The 23,557-nt window shown below is 40.5% G+C and overlaps 1 protein-coding gene across 4 annotated transcripts in view; it reads left to right on the top strand.

The window, feature by feature from the left end:
• Nucleotides 1–23,557, top strand: part of DIP2B (disco interacting protein 2 homolog B) — a 235,546-nt gene that overhangs the window by 126,386 nt on the left and 85,603 nt on the right. For all 4 annotated transcript variants that reach the window (XM_060305617.1, XM_060305618.1, XM_060305616.1 and 1 more), the window contains one exon: nucleotides 15,658–15,786. In XM_060305617.1, the coding sequence (XP_060161600.1) occupies nucleotides 15,658–15,786 (129 nt within the window). The remainder of the gene's footprint in view (nucleotides 1–15,657; nucleotides 15,787–23,557) is intronic.

Here is a 23,557-nt window from a genome sequence, read left to right as displayed (position 1 = left end):
AGCAGCCTTCTCAGATTAACAGTTAACCATATCCTTTAAGTTGGTATCTCTTCATTTTTGTCTTTGTTTTTCCCAGCCACCCACTCCCATTGGTGGAAGTGAGGAGACAGAAAAGATCTTAATTTCTTTATTTTAACTAAAATTTTGGGTGCCTGCAGTGTAATACCCAGAGCTAATTACTGCAGGAGATAAAAGATGAATTAAGACCAGCCTCTGACCTCAAGTTTATTTATACTATAAAATAGGAAAGATAGGTGCACAAATGAGAATCATAAAAGATAGAGTGAAATAGGGGCTTCCCTGGTGGCGCAGCGGTTGAGAGTCCGCCTGCCGATGCAGGGGACGCGGGTTCGTGCCCCGGTCCGGGAAGATCCCACATGCCGCGGAGCGGCTGGGCCCGTGGGCCATGGCCGCTGAGCCTGTGCATCCGGAGCCTCTGCTCCACAACGGGAGAGGCCACAACAGTGAGAGGCCCGCGTACCGCAAAAAAAAAAAAAAGGTAGAGTGAAATAAGCACTGTAAGAAAGTTCTAAACAAAATATTACGGAAATTCAAAGGGATGTGAACCTAAAACTAGCTACTGAAATCAAGAACAGCATTTTGGAATGCTGTAGAACATTCCCAACCATATAAATGTTAAGTAGACAGAGTGCCTCTTTGTGTGCTGGGGGTGGGATTGATTGTATTTTCTCTATCACGTTTTGATTTTAAAGTTCCTTCCCAAGTGAGGATCACAGAATAATGGAAAGAACATGGAATTTTTTATTCCAGTCCCAGTTCTGCCCTTTCATTAGCTAGGTTTGGACACTTGTATAGTTGCTGTGAACTGGAGCATGCATTGCAATCTTATCGGTACCCACATGCCTCATTGGAAGGAAGTCCGCTGTCTTTTGGGGCTCCTCTTTCCTCTTGAATTGTGCAAGAACCCCCTGGGATATAGGTAGTACAGGAGGAGAGGTGGTCAGTGTAGCTTCCACACCCAAATGGGAAGAACCCCATTGTCTGCTGCTGCTCCTCAGTGCCTCGTGGGGCGCTACTGAAAACCGATCCTCACCTTGTGACCAGCAATGCTGTCCCACTGCTAACCCTGGGTCCTGCATCAGTCACTCTGAGGAAGGAGCCCACTGTGCTCGGCTCAGCCAAGGTACCCCACTTGGATTCTCAGGGCAAAGCTCTAAGTATTGTGTTCTTTTAGTCCACGCACAGCCATTTTCCTGATGCCAAGTGGCCCAGGAAGCTTCAGGTTTACCCTAGGCAGATGGCCCCTTTCCAGACTGTGAATGTGGACTCTTTCTTTCCTCCCTTCCCCCAGGCAGCGAGGCAGGTTAATCACCCATCCTTCTGAGGAAAACTCTCCTCAGTGAGCTCCCAGGGAAGAGTCTCTGAGTGATTCAAGGTACCTTCACCCAGGGTGGAGCGTGGAGTTGGGAGTGGAAGCTCTGTTTATAATGATTCAAGGTGATTATGGACACACTCTCACTGTAGAAAAACAAATTTAATCTGGTATAGGTGTCCTGCCTCCTTTATGGTATCTGTCAGATGGTGTTATGAGTTTAAAGAGCCTGTATTATCACTGATAACTGTATTATCATTGTTATTCTGTCATTCCCTTTCTAAAGCCCTTTAAAGGCTGCTCGATGGGTTAGGAAAAGTGACCTGACCCTGCTTTTCTTCTATGGCCTCATTTTGTCTCACTCCACCTCTTTCACTGTGCTTCAGCCCCACCAGTCTTTCTTAGACTTGTCAAGGCTTTTCTCCCTCACGGGACTTATACAAATACCTCGTTGCTGTGTAAAGTAGCCCTCCCCACACCCTTACCCCCACGCTGAAGCCCGCATCAGCCTATCCTTTTAACAGGCTCTTCCTGAAACTCTAGTACAAATTAAATTCCTCATTACGTGGGCTCAGAGATCTTTGTCTTTTTCCTTCTCAGCGCCGATCACGCTGTAAAAGATACACCTGACTGGGTGATCACTTATTTAATATATTTCTTCTCTGACACCAGCCCCAAGACCAGTGACCATGTCTGCTTAAAAAGCTGAAGCATTATGTTCGCTGGTTCTCAGAGCACATCCTCCTTCCCTCTGTTACTCTTACAGGTGAAAATTCCTGTTTAATCATTGGCAGAGTTGAAAGATAAGAAGCCAAGGTTGGCTTTCCTCCATGTTTCTGATTTGGAGATTTTGCATGGTTTTATACTAAAGATCAGCTTCTTTTCCAGGTTATCGTTGTTATTATGTTCAAACAGTAGAATCATGCAAGACTGTGATGTCTCTTTCTGCCAGAGAACCATAAATTGTGTACATGCTGACCATTGAGAAAGGAGGCTTTGTGTTGTAGAAGAAATGAAAATTTGTCTAAACTTATTGTTAATAAACATTGTAACATCATCACTATTTAAACATAATGGTGACCCCTAGTGGATATTCTGTATAACAGACTGAAAGATCCAGGAACTCCCAAACTGAAGTGGTCACTGTGTGTCGTGATCAGCGAGTAATTTTTTTCTTTGAATCTCAAGTATGTTTCACAATAGAATTTAGAAGTTTGGAAGAAGGCTTGATTTATGAGGTTCACAGCTCTCCTTATAGCTGTCTCCTTACCTAACCTATATTTAAGGTCTTTTAAAATTACTTTGATTTTATACAGAGCTCTTTCAGTAAACAAAGTGGTAAAGAAATGGTAAAGTTCTCCAGAGTACCTCATCCCTACCTCATCCCAACTACTTAGGGGATTTTATATCCCCTCCAATCCGTATAATTGTATGTGAATAGTTTTTACGTGCACAATTGTAATTATATACATAATATTTGGTGTTCTTTTATTACTGGAGACCTTTTCATGTGTCTGCATAGTCAACAGTTTTTCACTTTTCGTGGCGTATAATATGTATCTCCTCATGTTGATACATAAGTTAATTCTGTCTTTGCTTTTAGCTTCTTACTGTGGTAATGAAACTGTGCACATCTTATTCAAAATGTAGAAATCTCTACTTTTGGGCCCCAGGTAGTTCCTGAGATCTGGTTGGAGTGTGAAACCATGGCCAGGGAGCGATTCATCTTTAAGCAGCAACTTGCCTGCCCAGCTGACATTGGACATGCTGTTAAATAATGCCCTGCTGGGCCCCTATGTCCTCAGACCTCTTCCTCCTCTTTCAGGAGACCTGAGGTCCATGTTTCCTGCTTCCTTCTGTGATGAATTGGTGCCCTGGCAAGTAAGCATTCCAAGATTTTTTTAATCCAACCAGGACATAGTTTCCTCCTTCTCACCTCCATATATGCATTGAATTACCAGTTGCTTTGGGGGAAAGAAAAAGAAGACAATTGATTTTAGAAGATTGGAAAATCCTGCTCACAATGTCATAATTTCTCTAGGAAACTGAAAACTGGGCATTATTTTAACTTATTTTGGTAAGAATCTGCTCTCTGTGGTATGGCCTTCAAATAGAAAATCCAATATCATTTTTATTTTCTTCTTTATACTTAACTGTTACCTTGATGTTCTATAATGAACATATATTATTTTTATATCCTGAAAAAGAGAACTTCTCTAAATTATGGAAACCTAGTAAAGCTGTGGAATAATATACAAAACATCCAATCTCATCACCTAGAAATGATGGCTATTAACGGTTTACTGTATTTGCTTTCCATTTTTTTAATGCACATATAAAATATATCTGTAAGTCTTGTGTTTTAAAAAATGAAACTCCAATACATGGAAATTAAAATTTATAAAATAAAATTCGTAATAAATTGGAGAGTGATTATTAACAATCAAACAGATTAGCTACAGAGTTTCATCATTAAGCTTCCCTGTTATTCTTTCTTTCTTCCTTTCTCCCTTCCTTCCTAATATTTATATATTGATTGATTGATTGATTGATTGATTTTTGGCTGCTTTGGTTCTTCATTACTGTGCATGGCTTTCTCTAGTTGCAACGAGTGGGGGCTACTCTTCATTGCAGTGCGTGAGATTCTCATTGAGGTGGCTTCTCTTGTTGCGGAGCACGGGCTCTAGGTGTGCAGGTTCAGTAGTTGTGGCACACGGGCTTAGTTGCTCTGCGGCATGTGGGATCTTCCTGGACCACGGCTCGAACCTGTGTCCCCTGCATTGGCAGGTGGGTTCTTAATCACTGCGCCACCAGGGAAGCGCCCTCTTTATTTATTTTTGGCTGCTTTGGGTCTTCGTTGCTGCATGTAGGCCTTCTCTAGTTGCAGCGAGCAGGGACTACTCTTCGTTGCTGTGTGCATGCTTCTCATTGTGGTGGCGTCCCTTGTTGCAGAGCACAGGCTCCAGGGTGCGCGGACTTCAGTAGTTGAGGCGCGTGGGCTCAGTTGTTGTGGCTAGCGGGCTGTAGAGCGCAGGCTCAGTAGTTGTGGCGCACGGGCTTAGTTGCTCTGCGGCATGTGGGATCTTCCCGGACCAGGGCTCGAACCATGTCCCTTGCATTGGCAGGCGGATTCTTAGCCTCTATGCCACCAGGGAAGTCTTCCCTATTATACTTAAAGTATATTCCTAGGATTCAGTTCCTAGGAATTCATTTTATTCTTTTTTTGTTTCTTTATGTCACCTCTCTTAAACCTGAACAAGTATATTAAACATTTGAACCAAGCTTGTTCTGTCAGAAATCCATGTTTTTGTGGCATTGTGCTTTGGGCACCCGAGGAATGCTCACTGAACAAACTTGTCAGCCACTTACTGAAACTGCAAGTTGACCTTTTGGTTTCATTTCTGGCAAGCTACCTTGAAATGTCTGTCATGATTTTAGACCCAAAGAGACCTGGTCTGCTTGGATGACTAAATACCCGAGGGGACCGAGAAAAACTTTGCAGAGCATCATACTAATGTTGCTTGGTGAATAGTGTGTTGTGAGGCTTTTTTTTTTGGTACCAGTTCAGTAGATCTCTTGGCTAAGTGTCATCTGACTCTCAATTCTCATCAGATGTCTGTATTTATGTTACATTTCCTTGTGGTTTGTTCTTTGATAACCTCTAGATAATCCTGAGTGGAAATGTTCGTTCTTTCTAATTCTTCCTCAAATTTATCAACTCCCAGTTCCCCTATCACCTCCCGATCATTTTTTGGTAAAATTTTTTATTTAGTCCACATTATCTTCTTTTTTCCTAATTAATTACATTGAAAAATACAAAATAAAAGCACAGTGAGGGAGGAATCAGAAAAAATACATCAGACTTTTGTTTCCATCTGTTGTGAAATGAGAATCCATATTCCTTCTTTTTATCCTTTGGATTATTAACTATCTAATTTGAAAGCGCCATGTTTCTTAGCAGGGTAGTTTGGTTCATCCTAGCAAATCTGCTTACTTAATTTAAAAAAAAGAAATTAGTGACAGGTAATTCAATTTTATATTCACTATAACCCTCCAAAAAGGAATACAAAACCAGTGTTTTAATATGGGTGCTTTATCTGTTTAAGTCAAACCATTTTCTCTGTGCATGTTTACAGACAGAGTAGTTCATGTGTGCTAATCTGATTTCCTTCCTGTATGTATCATCTGACCATACAAATAAAAATAGCCCCTTTCTATTTTTTGTCCTCTGTTTAAAGGTAATTGAAATATGTTTTAAATAATTTCTCTAGTGAATGGCTGAAAACTTTATTTGGAGGGGATTTCTGCGTTATCTTTCACATGAAGGGAGATGATTTAAAAAAATTAACTCCTGACTGTAAATTCTGAAGCATTTAGATGCTCCTAAACTAAATTATTAATTCTGATTGCTTTCCTCTTAAGAGCCTTGGGAGAATTTTCATAACCTTTTCAGGTCGAGAACCTGTGGAGTTAGACCTGGTTTGAATCCTGGCTCTGCCATCCTCTGGCTCTGTAACCCTAATCCATGTCTCTCTTTTCTTTTCCATAAAAAGTTGAGAGTGATAGTTCTGGCTTTGTAGGGTTGTTGTGAGGAATAAATAAGACAAAAATTCACAGTGCCTCGCACAAAGCAAACACTTAAATGTTAGCTTTTATTATGATGATTTTTTTAACATCTTTATTGGAGTATAATTGCTTTACAATGGTGTGTGTGGTTTTTTTGTTTTTTTTTTTTTTTTGCGGTACGCGGGCCTCTCACTGTTGCGGCCTCTCCCGTTGCAGAGCACAGGCTCCGGACACGCAGGCTCAGCGGCCAAGGCTCACGGGCCCAGCCGCTCCGCGGCATGTGGGATCTTCCCGGACCAGGGCACGAACCTGTGTCCCCTGCATTGGCAGGCGGACTCTCAACCACTGCGCCACCAGGGAAGCCCTAAAATGGTGTGTTAGTTTCTGCTGTATAACAAAGTGAATCAGCTATACGTAAACATATATCCCCATATCTCCTCTCTCTTGCGTCTCCCTCCCATCCTCCCTATCCCACACCTCTAGGTGGTCACAAAGCACCTACCTGATCTCCCAGCGCTATGTGGCTGCTTCCCACTAGCTATCTATTTTACATTTGGTAGTGTATATATGTCCATGCCACTCTCTCACTTTGTCCCAGCTTCCCCTTCCCTGTGTCCTCAACTCCATTCTCTACGTCTGCGTCTTTATTCCTGTCCTGCCCCTAGGTTCTTCAGAACCTTTTTTTTTTAGATTCCATATATATGTGTTAGCATACGGTATTTTTCTCTTTCTGACTTACTTCACTCTGTATGACAGTCTGTAGGTCCATGTACCTCACTACAAATAACTCAATTTCGTTTCTTTTTGAAGCTGAGTAACATGGCATTGTATATATGTACCACATATTCTTTATCCATTCATCTGTCGATGGACACTTAGGTTGCTTCCATGTCCTGGCTATTGAAAATAGAGCTGCAGTGAACATTGTGGTACATGACTCTTTTTGAATTATGGTTTTCTCAGGGTATATGCCCAGTAATGGGACTGCTGGGTCATATGGTAGTTCTGATTTTAGTTTTTTAAGGAAACTCCATACTGTTCTCCATAGTGGCTGTATCAATTTACATTCCCACCAACAGTGCAAGAGGGTTCCCTTTTCTCCACACCCTCTCCAGCATTTATTGTTTGTAGATTTTTTGATGATGGCCATTCTGACTGCTGTGAGGTGATACCTCATTGTAGTTTTGATTTGCATTTCTCTAATGATTAGTGATGTTGAGCATCCTTTCATGTGTTTGTTGGCAATCTGTATATCTTCTTTAGAGAAATGTCTATTTAGTTCTTCTGCCCATTTTTGGATTGAGTTGTTTGTTTTTTTGATATTGAGCTGCACGAACTGCTTGTAAATTTTGGAGATTAATTCTTTGTCAGTTGCTTCATTTGCAAATATTTCTCCCATTCCAAGGGTTGTCTATTCATCTTGTTTATGTTTTCCTTTGCTGCGCAAAAGCTTTGAAGTTTCATTAGGTCCCATTTGTTTATTTTTGTTTTTATTTCCATTTCTCTAGGAGGTGGGTCAAAAAGAATCTTGCTGTGATTTATGTCATAGAGTGTTCTGCCTATGTTTTCCTCTAAGAGTTTGATAGTATCTGGCCTTACATTTAGGTCTTTAATCCGTTTTGAGTTTATCTTTGTGTATGGTGTTAGGGAGTGTTCTAATTTCATTGTTTTACATGTAGCTGTCCAATTTTCCCAGCACCACTTATTGAAGAGAATGTCTTTTCTCCACTGTATATTCTTGCCTCCTTTATCAAAACTAAGGTGACCATATGTGCGTGGGTTTATCTCTGGGCTTTCTATCCTGTTTCATTGATCTATATTTCTGTTTTTGTGCCAGTACCATGCTGTCTTGATTACTGTAGCTTTGTAGTATAGTCTGAAGTCAGGGAGCCTGATTCCTCCAGCTCCATTTTTCTTTCTCAAGATTGCTTTGGCTATTCAGGGTCTTTTGTGTTTCCATACACATTGTGAAATTTTTTGTTCTATTCTGTGGAAAATGCCATTGGTAGTTTGATAGGGATTGCCTTGAATCTGTAGATTGCTTTGGGTAGTATAGTCATTTTCACAATGTTGGTTCTTCCAGTCCAAGAACATGGTATATATCTCTCCATCTGTTTGTATCATCTTTAATTTCTTTCATCAGTGTCTTACAGTTTTCTGCATACAGGTCTTTTGTCTCCTTGGGTAGGTTTATTCCTAGGTATTTTATTCTTTTTGTTGCAGTGGTAAATGGGAGTGTTCCCTTAATTTCTCTTTAAGATTTTTCGTCATTAGTGTACAGGAATGTGAGACATTTGTGTGCATTAATTTTGTATCCTGCTACTTTACCAAATTCATTGATTAGCTCTAGTAGTTTTCTGGTGGCATCTTTAGGATTCTCTATGTATAGTGTCATGTCATCTGCAAACAGTGACAGTTTTACTTCTTGTTTTCTGATTTGGATTCCTTTTATTTTGTTTTCTTCTCGGATTGCTGCGGCTAAAACTTCCAAAACTGTGTTGAATAATACTGGTGAGAGTGGACAACCTTGTCTTGTTCCTCATCTTAGAGGAAATGCTTTCAATTTTTCACCATTGAGAACGATGTTGGCTGTGGTTTTGTCATATGTGGCCTTTATTACATTGAGGTAGGTTCCCTCTGTGCCTACTTTCCGGAGATTTTCTATCATAAATGGGTGTTGAATTTTGTTGAAAGCTTTTTCTGCGTCTATTGAGATGATCATATAGTTTTTCTCCTTCAATTTGTTAATATGGTTTATCACATTGATTAATTTGCATATATTGAGGAATCCTTGCATTTCTGGGATAAACCCCACATGATCGTGGTGTATGAATGTGCTGTTGGATTCTGTTTGCTAGTATTTTGTTGAGGATTTTTGCATCTGTGTTCGTCAGTGCTATTGGCCTGTAGTTTTCTTTATTTGTGACATCTTTGTCTGGGTTTGGTATCACGGTGATGGTGGCCTCGTAGAATGAATTTGGGAGTGTTCCTCCCTCTGCTATATTTTGGAAGATTTTTGGAAGGATGGGTGTTAGCTCTCCTCTAAATGTTTGATAGAATTCACTTGTGAATCCCTTTGGTCCTGGACTTTTGTTTGTTGGAAGATTTTTAATCACAGTGTCAATTTCAGTGCTTGTGGTTGGTTTGTTTATATTTTCTATTTCTTCCTGGTTCAGTCTCAGGAGGTTTTGCTTTTCTAAGAATTTGTCCAGTTCTTCCAGGTTGTCCATTTTATTGGCATGTAATTGTTTGTAGTAATCTCTCATGATCCTTTGTATTTATGCAGTGTCAGTTGTTACTTCTCCTTTTTCATTTCTAATTCTATTGACTTGAGTTGTCTCCCTTTATTTCTTGATGGGTCTGGCTAGTGGTTTATCAATTTTGTTTATCTTCTCAAAGAATCAGATTTTAGTTTTATTGATCTTAGCTGTTGTTTCCTTCGTTTCTTTTTCATTTATTTCTGATCTGATCTTTATGACTTTTTTCCTTCTGCTAACTTTGGAGTTTTTTTGTTCCTCTTTCTCTAATTGCTTCAGGTGTAAGGTTAGGTTGTTTATTTGAGATTTTTCTTGTTTCTTGAGGTAGTATTATATTGCTATAAACATCCCTCTTAGAACTGCTTTTGCTGCATCCCATAGGTTTTGGGTCGTTGTGTTTTCATTGTCATTTGTTTCTAGGTATTTTTTAATTTCCTCTTTGATTTCTTCAGTGATCTCTTGGTTATGTAGTAGCGTATTGTTTAGCCTCCATGTGTTTGTATTTTTCACAGATTTTTTTCCTGTAATTCATATCCAGTCTCATAGCATTTTGGTCAGAAAAGATACTTTATATGATTTCCATTTTCTTAAATTTACCAAGGCTTGATTTGTGACCCAAGATATGATCTATCCTGGAAAATGTTCCATGAACACTTGAGAAGAAAGTGTATTCTGTTGTTTTTGGATGGAATGTCCTATAAATATTAATTAATTCCATCTTGTTTAATGTATCATTTAAAGCTTGTGTTTCCTTATTTATTTTCATTTTCAATGATCTGTCCATTGGTGAAAGTGGGGTGTTAAAATCCCCTACTATGATTGTGTTACTGTCGATTTCCCCTTTTATGGCTGTTAGCATTTGCCTTTTGTATTGAGGTGCTCCTATGTTGGGTGCATAAATATTTAGAATTGTTATATCTACTTCTTGGATCGATCCCTTGATCATTATGTAGTGTCCTTCTTTGTCTCTTGTAATACTCTTTATTTTAAAGTCTATTTTGTGTGATATGAGAATTACTACTCCAGCTTTCTTTTGATTTCCATTTGCATGGAATATCTTTTTCCATCCCCTCACTTTCAGTCTGTACGTGTCCCTAGGTCTGAAGTGGGTCTCTTATAGACAGCATATATACAGGTCTTGTTTTTGTACCCGTTCAGCTAGTCTATGTCTTTTGGTTGGAGCATTTAATCCATTTACATGTAAGGTAATTATCGATATGTATGTTCCTATTACCATTTTCTTAATTGTTTTGGGTTTGTTATTGTAGGTGTTTTCCTCCTCTTGTGTTTCCTGCCTAGGGAAGTTCCTTTAGCATTTGTGGTAGAGCTGGTTTGGTGGTGCTGAATTCTCTTAGCTTTTGCTTGTCTGTAAAGGTTTTAATTTCTCCATTGAATCTGAATGAGATCCTTGCTGGGTAAAGTAAATTGGTTGTAGGTTTTTCTCTTTCATCACTCTCAATATGTCCAGCTACTCCCTTCTGTCTTGCAGTTTCTGCTGAAGGATCAGCTGTTAATCTTATGAGGATTCCCTTGTATGTTATTTGTTGCTTTTACCTTGCTGCTTTTAATATTTTTTTTTATATTTAATTATTGATAGTTTGATTAATATGTGTCTTGGCGTGTTTCTCCTTGGATTTATCCTGTATGGGACTCTCTGTGCTTCCTGGACTTGATTGACTGTCTCCTTTCCCATATTAGGAATGTTTTCAACTATAATCTCTTCAAATATTTTCTCTGTCCCTCTTTTTTCTCTTCTTCTTCTGGGACACCTATAATTCGAACGTTGGTACATTTAATGTTGTCCCAGAGGTCTCTGGGACTGTCCTCAATTCTTTTCATTCTTCATTCTTTATTCTGCTCTGCGGTAGTTATTTCCACTATTTTATCTTCCAGGTCACTTATCCGTTCTTCTGCCTCAGTTATTCTGCTATTGATATCCTTCTAGAGAAATTTTAATTCCATTTATTGTGTTGTTCATCATTGTTTGTTTGCTCTTTAGTTCTTCTAGGTCCTTGTTAAACGTTTCTTGTATTTTCTCCATTCTGTTTCCAAGATTTTGAATAATCTTTACTATCATTACTCTGAATTCTTTTTCAGGTAGACTGCCTATTTCCTCTTCATTTGTTTGGTCTGGTGGGTGTTTACTTTGCTCCTTCATTTGCTGCGTATTTCTCTGTCTTCTCACTTTGCTTAACTTACTGTGTTTGGGGTCTCCTTTTTGCAGGCTGCAGGTTCATAGTTCTCTTTTTTTTGGTGTCTGCCCCCAGTGGGTAAGGATGGTTCAGTGGGTTGTGTAGGCTTCCTTGTGGAGGGGACTGGTGTCTGTGTTCTGGTGGATGAGGCTGGATCTTGTCTTTCAGGTAGGCAGGACCACGTCCGGTGGTGTGTTTTGGGGTGTCTGTGAACTTACTGTGGTTTTAGCAGCCTCTCTGCTGATGAGTGGGGTTGTGTTCCTGTCTTGCTAGTTGTTTGGCATAGGGTGTCCAGCAGTGTAGCTTGCTGGTCGTTGAGTGGAGCTGGGTCTTAACGTTGAGATGGAGATCTCTGGGAGAGCTTTCACCATTTGATATTGCGTGGGGCTGGGAGATCTCTGGTGGACCAATGTCCTGAACTTGCCTCTCCCACCTCAGAGGCACAGCCCTGATGCCTGGCTGGAGCACCAAGAGCCTGGCATCCACACGGCTCAGAAGAAAAGGGAGGGAGGGAGGGAGGAAGGGAGTGGGGGGAGGGAGGGAGGGAAGAAAGAATAAAATAAAGTTATTAAAATAAAAAATATGTTATTAAAAATAAAAAAGTAATTCAAAAAAAGAAAGAGAGCAACCAAACAAAAAAACAAATCCACCAGTGATAACAAGTGCTAAAAACTATAGTAACAAACAAACAAACAAACAAAACGGATAGACAGAACCCTAGGACAAATGGTAAAGGCTAAGCTATACAGACAAAATCACAGAAAGAAGCATACACATACACACTCACAAAAGGAGAAAAAGGAAAAATATATATTTTTTTTTAAAAAAGGAAGAGAGCAACCAAATCAATAAACAAATCTATCAATGATAATAAGCTCTATGTACTAAACTAAGATAAACATAAAACCAGAAACAGATGCAGAAAGCAAACCCCAAGTCTACGGTTGTTCCCAAAGTCCACCCCCTCAATTTTGGGATGATTCGTTGTCTATTCAGGTACTCCACAGATGCAGGGTACATCAGGTTGACTGTGGAGATTTAATCCGCTGCTCCTGAGGCTGCTGGGAGACATTTCCCTTTCTCTTCTTTGTTCGCACAGCTCCTGTGGTTCAGCTTTGGATTTGGCCCCACCTCTGCGTGTAGGTTGTCTGAGGGCGTCTGTTCTTCGCTCAGACAGGACGGGGTTAAAGGAGCAGCTGAATCGGGGGCTCTGGCTCACTCAGGCCAGGGGGAGGGAGGGGTGCGGATGCGGGGCGAGCCTTCATTGGCAGAGGCCGGAGTGACGTTGCAACAGCCTGACGCGCGCTGTGCGTTCTCCTGGGGAAGTTGTCCCTGGATCATGGGACCCTGACAGTGGCAGCTGCACAGGCTCCAGGAGGGGAGGTGTGGATAGTGACCTGTGCTTGCACACAGGCTTCTTGGTGGCTGCAGCAGCGGTCTTACCGTTTCATGCCCGTCTCTGGTGTCCGCACTGGTAGCCGCGGCTCACGCCCGTCTCTGGAGCTCATTTAGGCGTTGCTCTGAATCCCCTCTCCTCGCGCATCCCGAAAGCATGGTCTCTTGCCTCTTAGGCAGGTCCAGACTTTTTCTCGGACTCCCTCCCAGCTAGCTGTGGCGCACTGGTCCCCCTCAGGCTGTGTTCACGCAGCCAACCCCAGTCCTCTCCCTGGGATCCGACCGAAGCCCGAGCCTCAGCTCCCAGCCCCCGCCCACCCTGGCAGGTGAGCAAACAAGCCTGTCGGGCTGGTGAGTGCTGGTTGGCACTGATCCTTCGTGCAGGAATCTCTCCGCTTTGCCCTCTGCACCCCTGTTGCTGCACTCTCCTCTGTGGCTCCAAAGCTTCCCTCCCGCCCACCCCCTGTCTCCGCCAGTGAAGGGGCTGCCTACTGTGTGGAAACTTTTCCTCCTTCACAGCTCCCTCCCAGGGAGTTTCTTGCCTTTTGGGAAGTCTGAGGTCTTCTGCTAGCGTTCAGTAGGTGTTCTGTAGGAGCCGTTCCTCATGTAGATGTATTTTTGATGTATTTGTGGGGAGGAAGGTGATCTCCACGTCTCACTCCTCCCCCATCTTGAAGCTATCAAGGTATCAGAGGACCATACAGTCTCTGTCACAACTACTCAACTCTGCCTTTACAGAGTGAAAGCAGCCATAGGCTAACAGATGCATGTGGTTGTGTTCTGATAAAACTGTTTATAAGAAGAGACATGGGCTATTAGTTTGTTGACCCGTGTTCTAGAGAAATAAGACTTAGCAAATGAAACAAGGTGTGAATATATCAAGAATCAGTACAGGTCTTCTGGGAAATGGATTATCAATAGGATTTAGGTTGGTTAAAAACTTCCATTTATAACCCCAGACGTTACACTTAAAAGTCTCAGTGTTGAAATTGTTCTGCTCAGATATTTTATAATAAAACTCTCAGCTACTAGGAACCATCAAAAATAAACATTTCTAGATCCATAAAAGCACTGTAATAGAGAGCACCCTAAAATATACTATTCGTTGCCTTCTTAAAAACAGTATATAAGGACTTCCCTGGTGGCGCAGTGGTTGAGAGTCCGCCTGCCGATGCAGGGGACGTGGGTTCGTGCCCCGGTCCGGGAAGATCCCACATGCCGTGGAGCAGCTGGGCCTGTGAGCCATGGCTGCTGAGCCTGCGCGTCCGGAGCCTGTGCTCCGCAACGGGAGAGGCCACAGCAGTGAGAGGCCCACGTACTGCAAAAAAACACAAAAATAGTATATAAAAAAATAATCTTTTTTTAAAAAAGGAAACCTTTTTTATTACATCTTCTGACTTCGTGGGTCAGGAATTTGGGCAGGGCTCAGATGGGTGATTCTTATGCTCCACATGGTGTCACCTGGGGTCCGTCACTAAGTACTTTTCACCTGGTCTGTAAGGTCCAGGATGGCTTCAGTGACATGTCTGGTTTTTGGCAGAGGCAGATGGAAGGCTGCGCTCAGCTGGGACTGTGGACTAGAGGTCCTACACCTGGCTTCTCTAGCATGCTAACCGTTTTTTAAAATTGCTATGACTTTGTCGTTAAACATCTCAGTTCCTGTAGTACTGTGATTCCGTCAGCCTTTGCTGAGGTTTGTGGGGCTGTTACTTGCACTCCCCAGACCACTGTCTTTCAGTCTGCTTTTTTCTTTTTGGGTTTCATAAGCCAATTCTTAGCTGTGGTCTGGAGCAATGCATTTGCTGGGTAGGTGACATCTTCCTATAGTGGGCACTTAATTTGCTGTGTGAAGGTACCCTTCTGGGCACAGCTAAATGATATTTAAGAAACTTAAAATACTCCTTAAAAGAAGCAGCAAATTCCTGCAATATGCGACAACATGGATGAACCTGGAAGACATGATACTGAGTGAATTAAGCCAATCATAGAAGGGCAAATACTGTATGATTCCACTCATATGAGGAATCTAAAATAGTCAAACTCATAGAAGCAGAGAGTAGAATGGTGGTTGCCAGGGGTTTGGGAGTGGGGGAAATGGGGAGTTGCTACTCAGTGGGTAAAAAGTTTTAGTTACGCAGGATGAATAAGTTCCGGAGATCTGCCGTACGACATCATGCCTGTAGTTTACAATGCTGTACTGTACACTTAACAGTTTGTTAAAAGATTATATGTCATGTTAAATATTCTTACCACAGTTTAAAAAAAAATATGACTTAGGAGCTAACACCATTTGAAAAAAAAGGCACTAAAATGTCAGAACTTAAAGTGTTTCTCTTCTGCTTATTTTACTGCTTATTTTCTCTGCCCCATATTCTTGGTAAAACAGTAAATGTTGGGAGGACAGAATATAGGGACAGGCCAGGGACTAGAAAGGGATAAGTTCAATGGTGATTCCAGTTGGAAGAGGGGCTAGTAAGACGTGACTTGAAGGTGTGTTTGCACAATAACCACCCTAGTTTTGTTTTAATGACGTTTACTTGGAGTAACTTACGATGGGGAGGCCAAAGCTCCGCAAGCTATGCTTTGTGCAACTATGCAGGATTAGGGGGGCATGTACACCCCACCCCACCTGCCATTCTCCCACTTGACCAGTCCTTGGAGTCTCTGGAATGGCCTTTTCATTTACTTATGTTTCCCGTCGCCTGTTGACAGTTACAGCTCCAAGATGATATTTTTTTAGCCTGGATGCCTTTGTATCTTTTTAACATATTTACGTTAAATAAAGCTCTCTGACCCTTTACTGGAGATGGGGTAATAGTACCTACCTCAAAGTTTGTGGAAATGCTGTAAAGTGCTCAGAAAACATCAGCTATTATTGTCATCTGATAACCATCTTCCAAACTTCCTGTTTCAGAAACTGATTCAGCAGTACAGAAAGAACATAGAAACCAGACACCTGCTCCATCTGCAGCTCAAACTTCCGCTCCTTCTAAGTACCACCGAAGTCGATCTGGGGGAGCCAGGGATGAACGATACCGATCAGGTGAGAGGGAACTGAAAATTACCAGTGGAACAGTTTTTACTAACTGTAGTGTGAACTGTATATCCTGAGATATATGTTTGTTTTATTTTTTTCCCTTGAAGTGCCAACAGGTGTATATTAACTAGTACCTGTTACGTGCCAGGTGTAGTAGATAACTCTTATTTGCTGGGGATACAGCCCCAAATAAGACATTTCTGCCCTCAAGGGCAGAAGAGGAGCCAGGCAAGTACAAAGGCACTGTGCATAAATAAGAAGGCAGAGGGCTAGGGTCTCATGGGATGGTACTGGGAGAACTCAGTAGGCTCTGTTTGAAGAGACATGTCCTTCTGTGTTTGCCAGAGCTGTTGATTAGTCTCTTGACTGAGGGAGCTGGAACAAAAACTCAACAGTGAAATTTCAGATTGCTAAATTCTTAAACTTTATTTCTTCTCACCCAGGAAAAACCCATGGGAAAGGAAAAGGTGATGTGCTGTGGCTGGCAGTGGGGGCATGCTCCTGCCACACCGTGTCCAGCACTGATGAGCAAAAATGAATCATAGACCCTCAGGGGGACGTGTGGCCTAGTGAGCTCATCCCATGCCCACCTGCTGTCCACTGCACTAGGATAGTCTCCACAGCATGTTTATTGTTTTAAGGACTAGCAGAATTAAGCCAGAAGACTAACTGGAATGTTATTTTACTTTCTCCAGATTTTTGTCTCCCTTATACCAGCCAAGGTTACCTTATCCTTTTCTTGAATTGAAAAACAGGGTTTATATCAACCCTCTCAGAAACTGCTTTAGAGGATGGTTATTTTGTGAGCTGATATTATTAGATATATATTTTCACACACTGGAAGGAAGGAGGGAATGAGAAGTGTTCAGTCAGAAAGATAGAGGTTGCATGCCACAACAGAATCTCCCCTTGTACCAAACCTGGTGTTGAGTGATCAGAGGAGGCTTTCTCAGAGAATAAAACATCTGAACGATGTCATGGCAGCCAGACAGAGTTAGGGAAATAGCATCAGATAGTAAACCTGAAAGTAGTTCATTATGACTGAAACTTAGAAAGCAAGGGCCCAGAACGAGGTGGGAGATGAGGCTAGAAGATGATCAGAGACTTGAGGAATCTTGAATACCGTTGAAGGATTTTCAGCAGAGCAGTAACACAGATTTGTAATCTGTTCTAGTAACTTGCGCCAGCTGCACAGGGCCTAACATACCTAAGAGGTAAATAAATATTTTGGAGAAAGGAAGGAAAAAAAGTAGTATTAGTTAGGGAATGGATTAGAGGGAGGTAAAGCTAGATTTGGAAAAACATATCAGGAGCTCCTGTTTGTCACCAAGACCCCAGCCCGATTTCCCAGCACCTGGTGTTGCTTTTAGAGGCTGGGGCTCAGGTGCTGCAGGAGCAGCAGGTTCTAACCAGTCCAGAAGGGCTCTAGCCTGTACAGCTCTCATCCCTGGCCTTCTGGGAAGATTTTTGTTTTTTGTTTTAACTTTGACTTTCTCTTTGGTTTTACAGCAGATAACAAAAGGATTAGTAAGGAACCCCAAAGAGGATTCTCTATACTCTATGTCCAAGCTGATCACATAGAGAAAAAAGGCTTTAGCCAGCTGATTCAATAGTGTAAAACTTTGATGTACACCTACCAAAACCCAACTATCCTTTTTTTCTTTAATATCCTTATTTATTTGTTTGTTTGTTTATTTATTTATTTATGGCTGCATAGGGTCTTCGTTGCTGCGTGCAGGCTTTCTCTAGCTGTGGCGAGCGGGGGCTACTCTTTGTTGCAGTGCGTGGGCTTCTCGTTGTGGTGGCTTCTCTCTTGCGGAGCATGGGCTCTAGGCATGCGGGCTTCGGTAGTTGTGGCTCATGGGCTCTAGAGCACGGGCTCAGTAGTTGTGATGCACAGACTTAGTTGCTCCACGGCATGTGGGATCTTCCCAGACCAGGGATCGAACCCGTGTTCCCTGCATTGGCAGGCGGATTCTTAACCACTGCGCCACCAGGGAAGCCCCAACTATCTTTTATACCAATTCTTTCAGATTTACCCCCAATATTAGAAAGTATACTCTGTGAATCAAACACTGGTTAGCAGACTGTGGTTAGGTGCAGGGGTATTGAAGAGGGTTTAATAGTTGGGTCTCGGTTATTTGTCTCACTAGGACTTTTTTTTTTAGGGTAGTAGCGAGAAGAAGGCCAGAAAGTAGGTAAAGTAGGGAACAGAGGTGATTTTAAAACCCTGAAGATATTGAAAGTTATGAGAGTTCTGCAATACTGTCATGAGCGGGGAACATGAAAGAGGAGGCCTGCAAGCATGAATTTTGGCTAAACATCACATTTTTCCATGTTAGGGTGTGCCCAACTAAATAACAAAGCAAAGCTGAGCACACGACGAGAATTCTAGCTTTGGTGAGTAAGAAGAAACCAACGGTAGCCGCAGAAGTAGAGCAAATAAGTTGTAGAAATCTATGGGACTGGAACTTCGCCTCTTTGCCGCTCCATTCATAGGAAGGGTTACGTTTACATGTCACATGCAAAAATAGCTTAAGAATGGAGGGTATGTTTAGAAAAAATTACAAGCATTCAGATTAAAGTGATGGGTACACAGAAAGGATTTAATATTGATTTCAGTGAATGTAACTTGAAAATCCTCTCTTATTTGGTGGAGGCTTATTAATACCTACCACATTTCAACTAATCATAATCAAATCTAAACAGACTTAGTGTTTCATGTTTCAGACATGGTGTAAAGAGCTTTTATTTATTCAGAGTTTAGATTATCTGCCCTTATTCTGTTCTTTGTGCTTAGCCAAGAGGGTCTGACATTTCAAATACACTAATTTAGTACCTCCTTTACCTGCCCATCAAAGCAGGATACACACATGTGTTATGGTCACAAGTGTAGTCACAGTCAGTGCCTGAGATGGAAGGTCGCTCTGACAACTTCTTTAATGTTAATCTTTTGAGCAGTTAGCTCAAACAAAACAACAAAACAAAAAAAGGCCTTTAAAGGAGCAGTTGTATCACCTTATTCAGCTCAAACGTTCGTGCTGGAAAATGAAACCCAGCTTTCTGGTGCTCCTGGCAGAGATATCCAAAGTCAGCCGCGTCTGGGGACTGAACTTCGGAAGTGATTTCTCTATCAGAGATCAAGATGAATTGTATACTGCTGAATGAGTCAAATCCAGTCACAAGAGCTGCCTGTTCTTATCGATAAAGAGGCTTTGCTAACACAGGAACTGTGAACATCTCCTTTTGACACACGTGTATGGGCCAGGGCTTCTCATGTTAGGAAATAAATGGGTGGTTTGATTTGTTCTGTGGTCGATGCTAAGAATCCTTATGGCAGAGAAGAACATGCTCTTTAATTATTACTTATCCAGATATCATGGGCCTTCTAAAGCTTGACTAATGTGAACAAGTCCCTAGTTTTCGCAGGTTTGCTTTCACATGTTTCATGTCTCGTGCAGCAGTACTTTTGACTAAAAAGTATGAGCATTTAATGTGCCGTCTTTCTGTTGAGAAAGTGCTTTTTCTCAGTATAAGCGATTATTCATTGGTTTTCCAAGACAGCTAAGAACCATAGTTTCATCTAATATAAGAAGGACACTTTTCACATTCTGGCATACCTGAAAGCAGGATATCTTTTAAACATTTTTTTTTTTTTGGCTCTGCCATGTGTGTTGTGGGATCTTAGTTCCCTGACCAGGGATTGAACATGGGCTCTCAGCAGTGAGAGCACGGAGTCCTAACCACTGGACCGCCAGGGAATTCCCTCAGGATATCTTTTTTTTTTTTTTTTTAAATCTGGACGATATCTTTTATATAAGGTGGCATCATAGATTCAGTAAAATGACAATCTTGATTCAACTAAGTAAACCTCAGGGACACTAAAATAGTATAATAAATATAAATGCAGTATAAAATTATTTCATTTCAGAGACAAAAGTACGTTGGTACTGTGGTCTTAAAAGTAACAGCACAACAGTTTGGCACTATCTTTTAAACTTTAAGTATTCATACACTTTGACCCAGAAATTCTCCTTCTAAGAATTTGCACCTACGTATGTACACAAAAATATATATATACGAAAATGTTTGTTATCGTATTGTTCATAATAAATACAATGATTAAATAAGTTATAGTAGGTCCACACAATGGAATTCTGTGAAAGCTGGTTTAAAACTTCTGTGAAGGCTCGTGGAAAAACAATGAGGTTATTAGATTTATTTGAGCAGATATGGAGAGATGTACAAAATACATTTTTAAGTAATAAATACAAGACAGTATGTAGCATATGATCTAAATTTTGTAAATATTAATACTAACAATTACATATATTATTATGTACACAGATACAGAAATCTGGAAAAATATATACCAGACTATTGAGGTGGGATTATTTCTGGGAAGTGATGGGTCTAGGGAAAATTTTCACTGCAGCATTATATGTGTTTAGGTCTTTCCCCAATATGTATATGAATTTTTTCCAGGATTTTTGTTGTTGTGGTAAAATGCAAAATGCATATAACAAAATTTATGTATATTAATTTTAAACAAAAAATAACAAAGATTGTTTTCTTTTTTTAAATCGAGGTATAATTGACATATAACAAGACATTAGTTTCAGGTATATACCATAATGACTTAATATTTGTATGTATTGTGAAGTGATCACCACAATAGGTTTCATTAACATCTGTCGCCTTTCATAGTTACAAAAATTTCTTTTTCTTGTGATGACAACTTTTAAGACGTTCTCTTTTAGCAACTTTCAAATGTGCAATACAGTATTATTAACTATAGTCACCATTCCATCCCATGACTTATTTATTTTCTAACTGGAAGTTTGTAAAAGATAGTTATTAAGGTGATATCCCTGGATAAAATATTTAAAGCCTTACATCAGTTGTTCTTAGTGATTTTTACTCTAAGTGTGGATTTTTCTGACTTAATTCTGTGAGCTAAATGCAACAATAACTACCTCTGTCACCTTGAGAACTTTCTTTCTCTATGCAAATATGATCTCTGTTATGGTGACATTTGCCAAGGTGGCTGCCACTGGCACACCAGGACCATTTTATTTCTTTAGTAATACACTTCCTCATACCAAGGAAGATAAATTGAGTTCAGTTCAGTTAAGCAAGCATTTATTATAGACCTCCTATGAGTTGAGCACAGTTGAGATGCTAGAGAAACACAGGACTCCTTTCTTAAACAGAAATCCTTTATACAAGGTAGAGGCAGCATAGAAGAGGGGGTGACAGGGGAAGGAGCCCCTGGGCACCAGGCACTGTCAGCGGCAGGCTTCGTGGAGGTGGTGAAGTCCGAGCCATTTTGAACAATGAATAACTGTTTGCTATATAGATATTCCAGGCTAAAGAAACATAATTTGTAAAGGCAGGGGAATGTGAAATGCAAAATTAAAATTTCACTGCTCCTCCCCACCAGCAGATAGAGTAGTGCCAAAATTAATGTGATATCCTAATGTTCCAGAAGTTAATAGTTGCTGCCTCTGCCATAATTAAAGATGTGAAAGTGATCAGTACCTTAGAAATCGGTAAAAATTGCATGACTACTAATTGGCTTACAGGTAACTCCTTGAACTCTACTTCTCTACCTAAACGACTCAACCTGCCCACACATCTGCCTTTCAATCTGTCCTCATCTATCTGTCTGTCTGTCTATAAGTAGTGTCCTAGCAGGTAAGGGCACTTGGTGTCTGTTCTGCCCCTGGTCCTTAACGCCCAGCTGTGCCACTTATGTACCATGTCTTAACCACTTCATAACAACAAGCCAAGGATAGGAGCAGCTACTTAAAAAATGTAAAATAACATTTTCCACTTAACTTTTTGGGAAAGATGACAAAACATGGCCCAGTATTGTCCACAGATGTGGGGAAATGGACAGTCTCTCACCTCGTTGGTAGAAGTGTTATTTCTTTTATTACTAATGAGACTGGACATTTTATTTTATTTTATTTTATTTTTTTGCGGTACGCGAGCCTCTCACTGTTGTGGCCTCTCCCGTTGCAGAGCACAGGCTCCGGACGCGCAGGCTCAGCGGCCATGGCTCACGGGCCCAGCCGCTCCATGGCATGTGGGATCCTGCCAGACCAGGGCACGAACCCGTGTCCCCTGCATCGGCAGGCGGACTCTCAACCACTGCGCCACCAGGGAAGCCCCAAGACTGGACATTTTAGAATACGTTTATTTTCCATTTGTGCTGCCTCTGTAAACTACCTGTCCATTGCCTACGCCTATTTTTTTTCTAAGTTGGGTTCTTTTTTTTTTTTCTTATTTGTAAGAGTTTTTCTAATCCTAGGGATGCTAACATTTAAATTAACTAGAGGTATTAACCAACACAAAGAGACAAGAGAAATCAATTAGAGGTGTAAGAATTAGAAAAGAGGTGAAGCTGTATTTGCAGTTGGTATGATAATTCATTTTAAAAACCCAGGAGAATTGATGACAGAATTAATGAAATAATTTAGTCAAGTAGCAAGATCTGAAACTAGTATAGAAACCAGTAGCCTTCATATATGCAAACAATAACTGGTCAAAAGATATAATGGTAGAGCAAACCTCATTTACAAAAGCAATAAAGAAGATAAAACGTATTTAGGAATAAACTTCAGGACTGTGTAAAATCTTTATAAAGGAAACTTTAAAACACTCTGAATGACACAAAGTAGACATGATAAATGGAAAGGCATCCCTTGTTCTTAGATAGGATGATTCAACATCACAAAAATGTTAGGACTCCAAAAATTAGTTTATAAGTTTAATCCAATTCCAATAAAAACACTATCAAATTTATTTATGGAGCTAGAAAAGATATTTTTGAAGTTCATTTGGAACAATAAACACGTAAGGATAGCTAGGAAACACTGAGAAAGAAAACCTAAAAGATATTAAAATATACTCCAAAGACTGTATAATTAAAACAGTGTGGTATGGCATACAAATTGGCAGACAGACCATTGGAATAGAATAACAAGTTCAGAAATAGACCAAAGTACATCTGGGATTTATTATATGATAAAGATAGCATTGTGAATCACTTGGGTGAAAAAGTACTTTTTAGTAAACAATGCTAGGACAACAGGAAAAAGATTAAGTAAATCCATACCTCACACCATATACAAGCAAAAACTTCAAATGGATCAGAGATCTACAAGTAAAAAAGAAACCATATAAATACCTAAAGAAAATATTAGTCAATTTTTTAATAATCTAAGCTTATGGAAAGCCTATGGGAAGGCTTTCTGAGACTCAAAATCGAGATGTGATACAATGACACAAAAATTTTTTTACTGAGGTAAAAACACATAACATAGAATTACCCTCTTAAAATTTTTAAGTGTACATTATATTGTTAACCATATGCACATTGTTGTACAACAGCTCTTTAGAACCTTTTCATCTTGCATGACCGAAACTTTATACTCATTGATCAACAACTCTGTTTCTCCCTCCTGCAGCCAACCACCATTCTACTCCCTACAGTAGTTCTATTTTTAATTTTTTTGTGGAACCTCCATACTGTTTTCCATAGCAACTGTAACATTACAGTCGCACCAAGAGTGCACAAAGGTTCCAATTTCTTCACCTCCCTGCCAACATTTGTGATTTTCTGGTTTTTCTTGGTTTTTTTAAAAGTGACCATTTTGTCTTCTTTGGAGAAATATCTGTTCAAGTCCCTTGCCCATTTAAAATTGGGTTATTTGAGATTTTGTTGTTGTTATTGAGTTGTAGGAGTTCTTTACATATTCTACCTATTAAC

The sequence above is a fragment of the Globicephala melas genome, chromosome 10, assembly GCF_963455315.2.
Source record: "Globicephala melas chromosome 10, mGloMel1.2, whole genome shotgun sequence".
NCBI classification, from domain to species: Eukaryota; Metazoa; Chordata; class Mammalia; order Artiodactyla; family Delphinidae; genus Globicephala; species Globicephala melas.
Note: the sequence above shows the minus strand (reverse complement) of the source record. Positions and strands in the feature narration are given on the sequence as shown.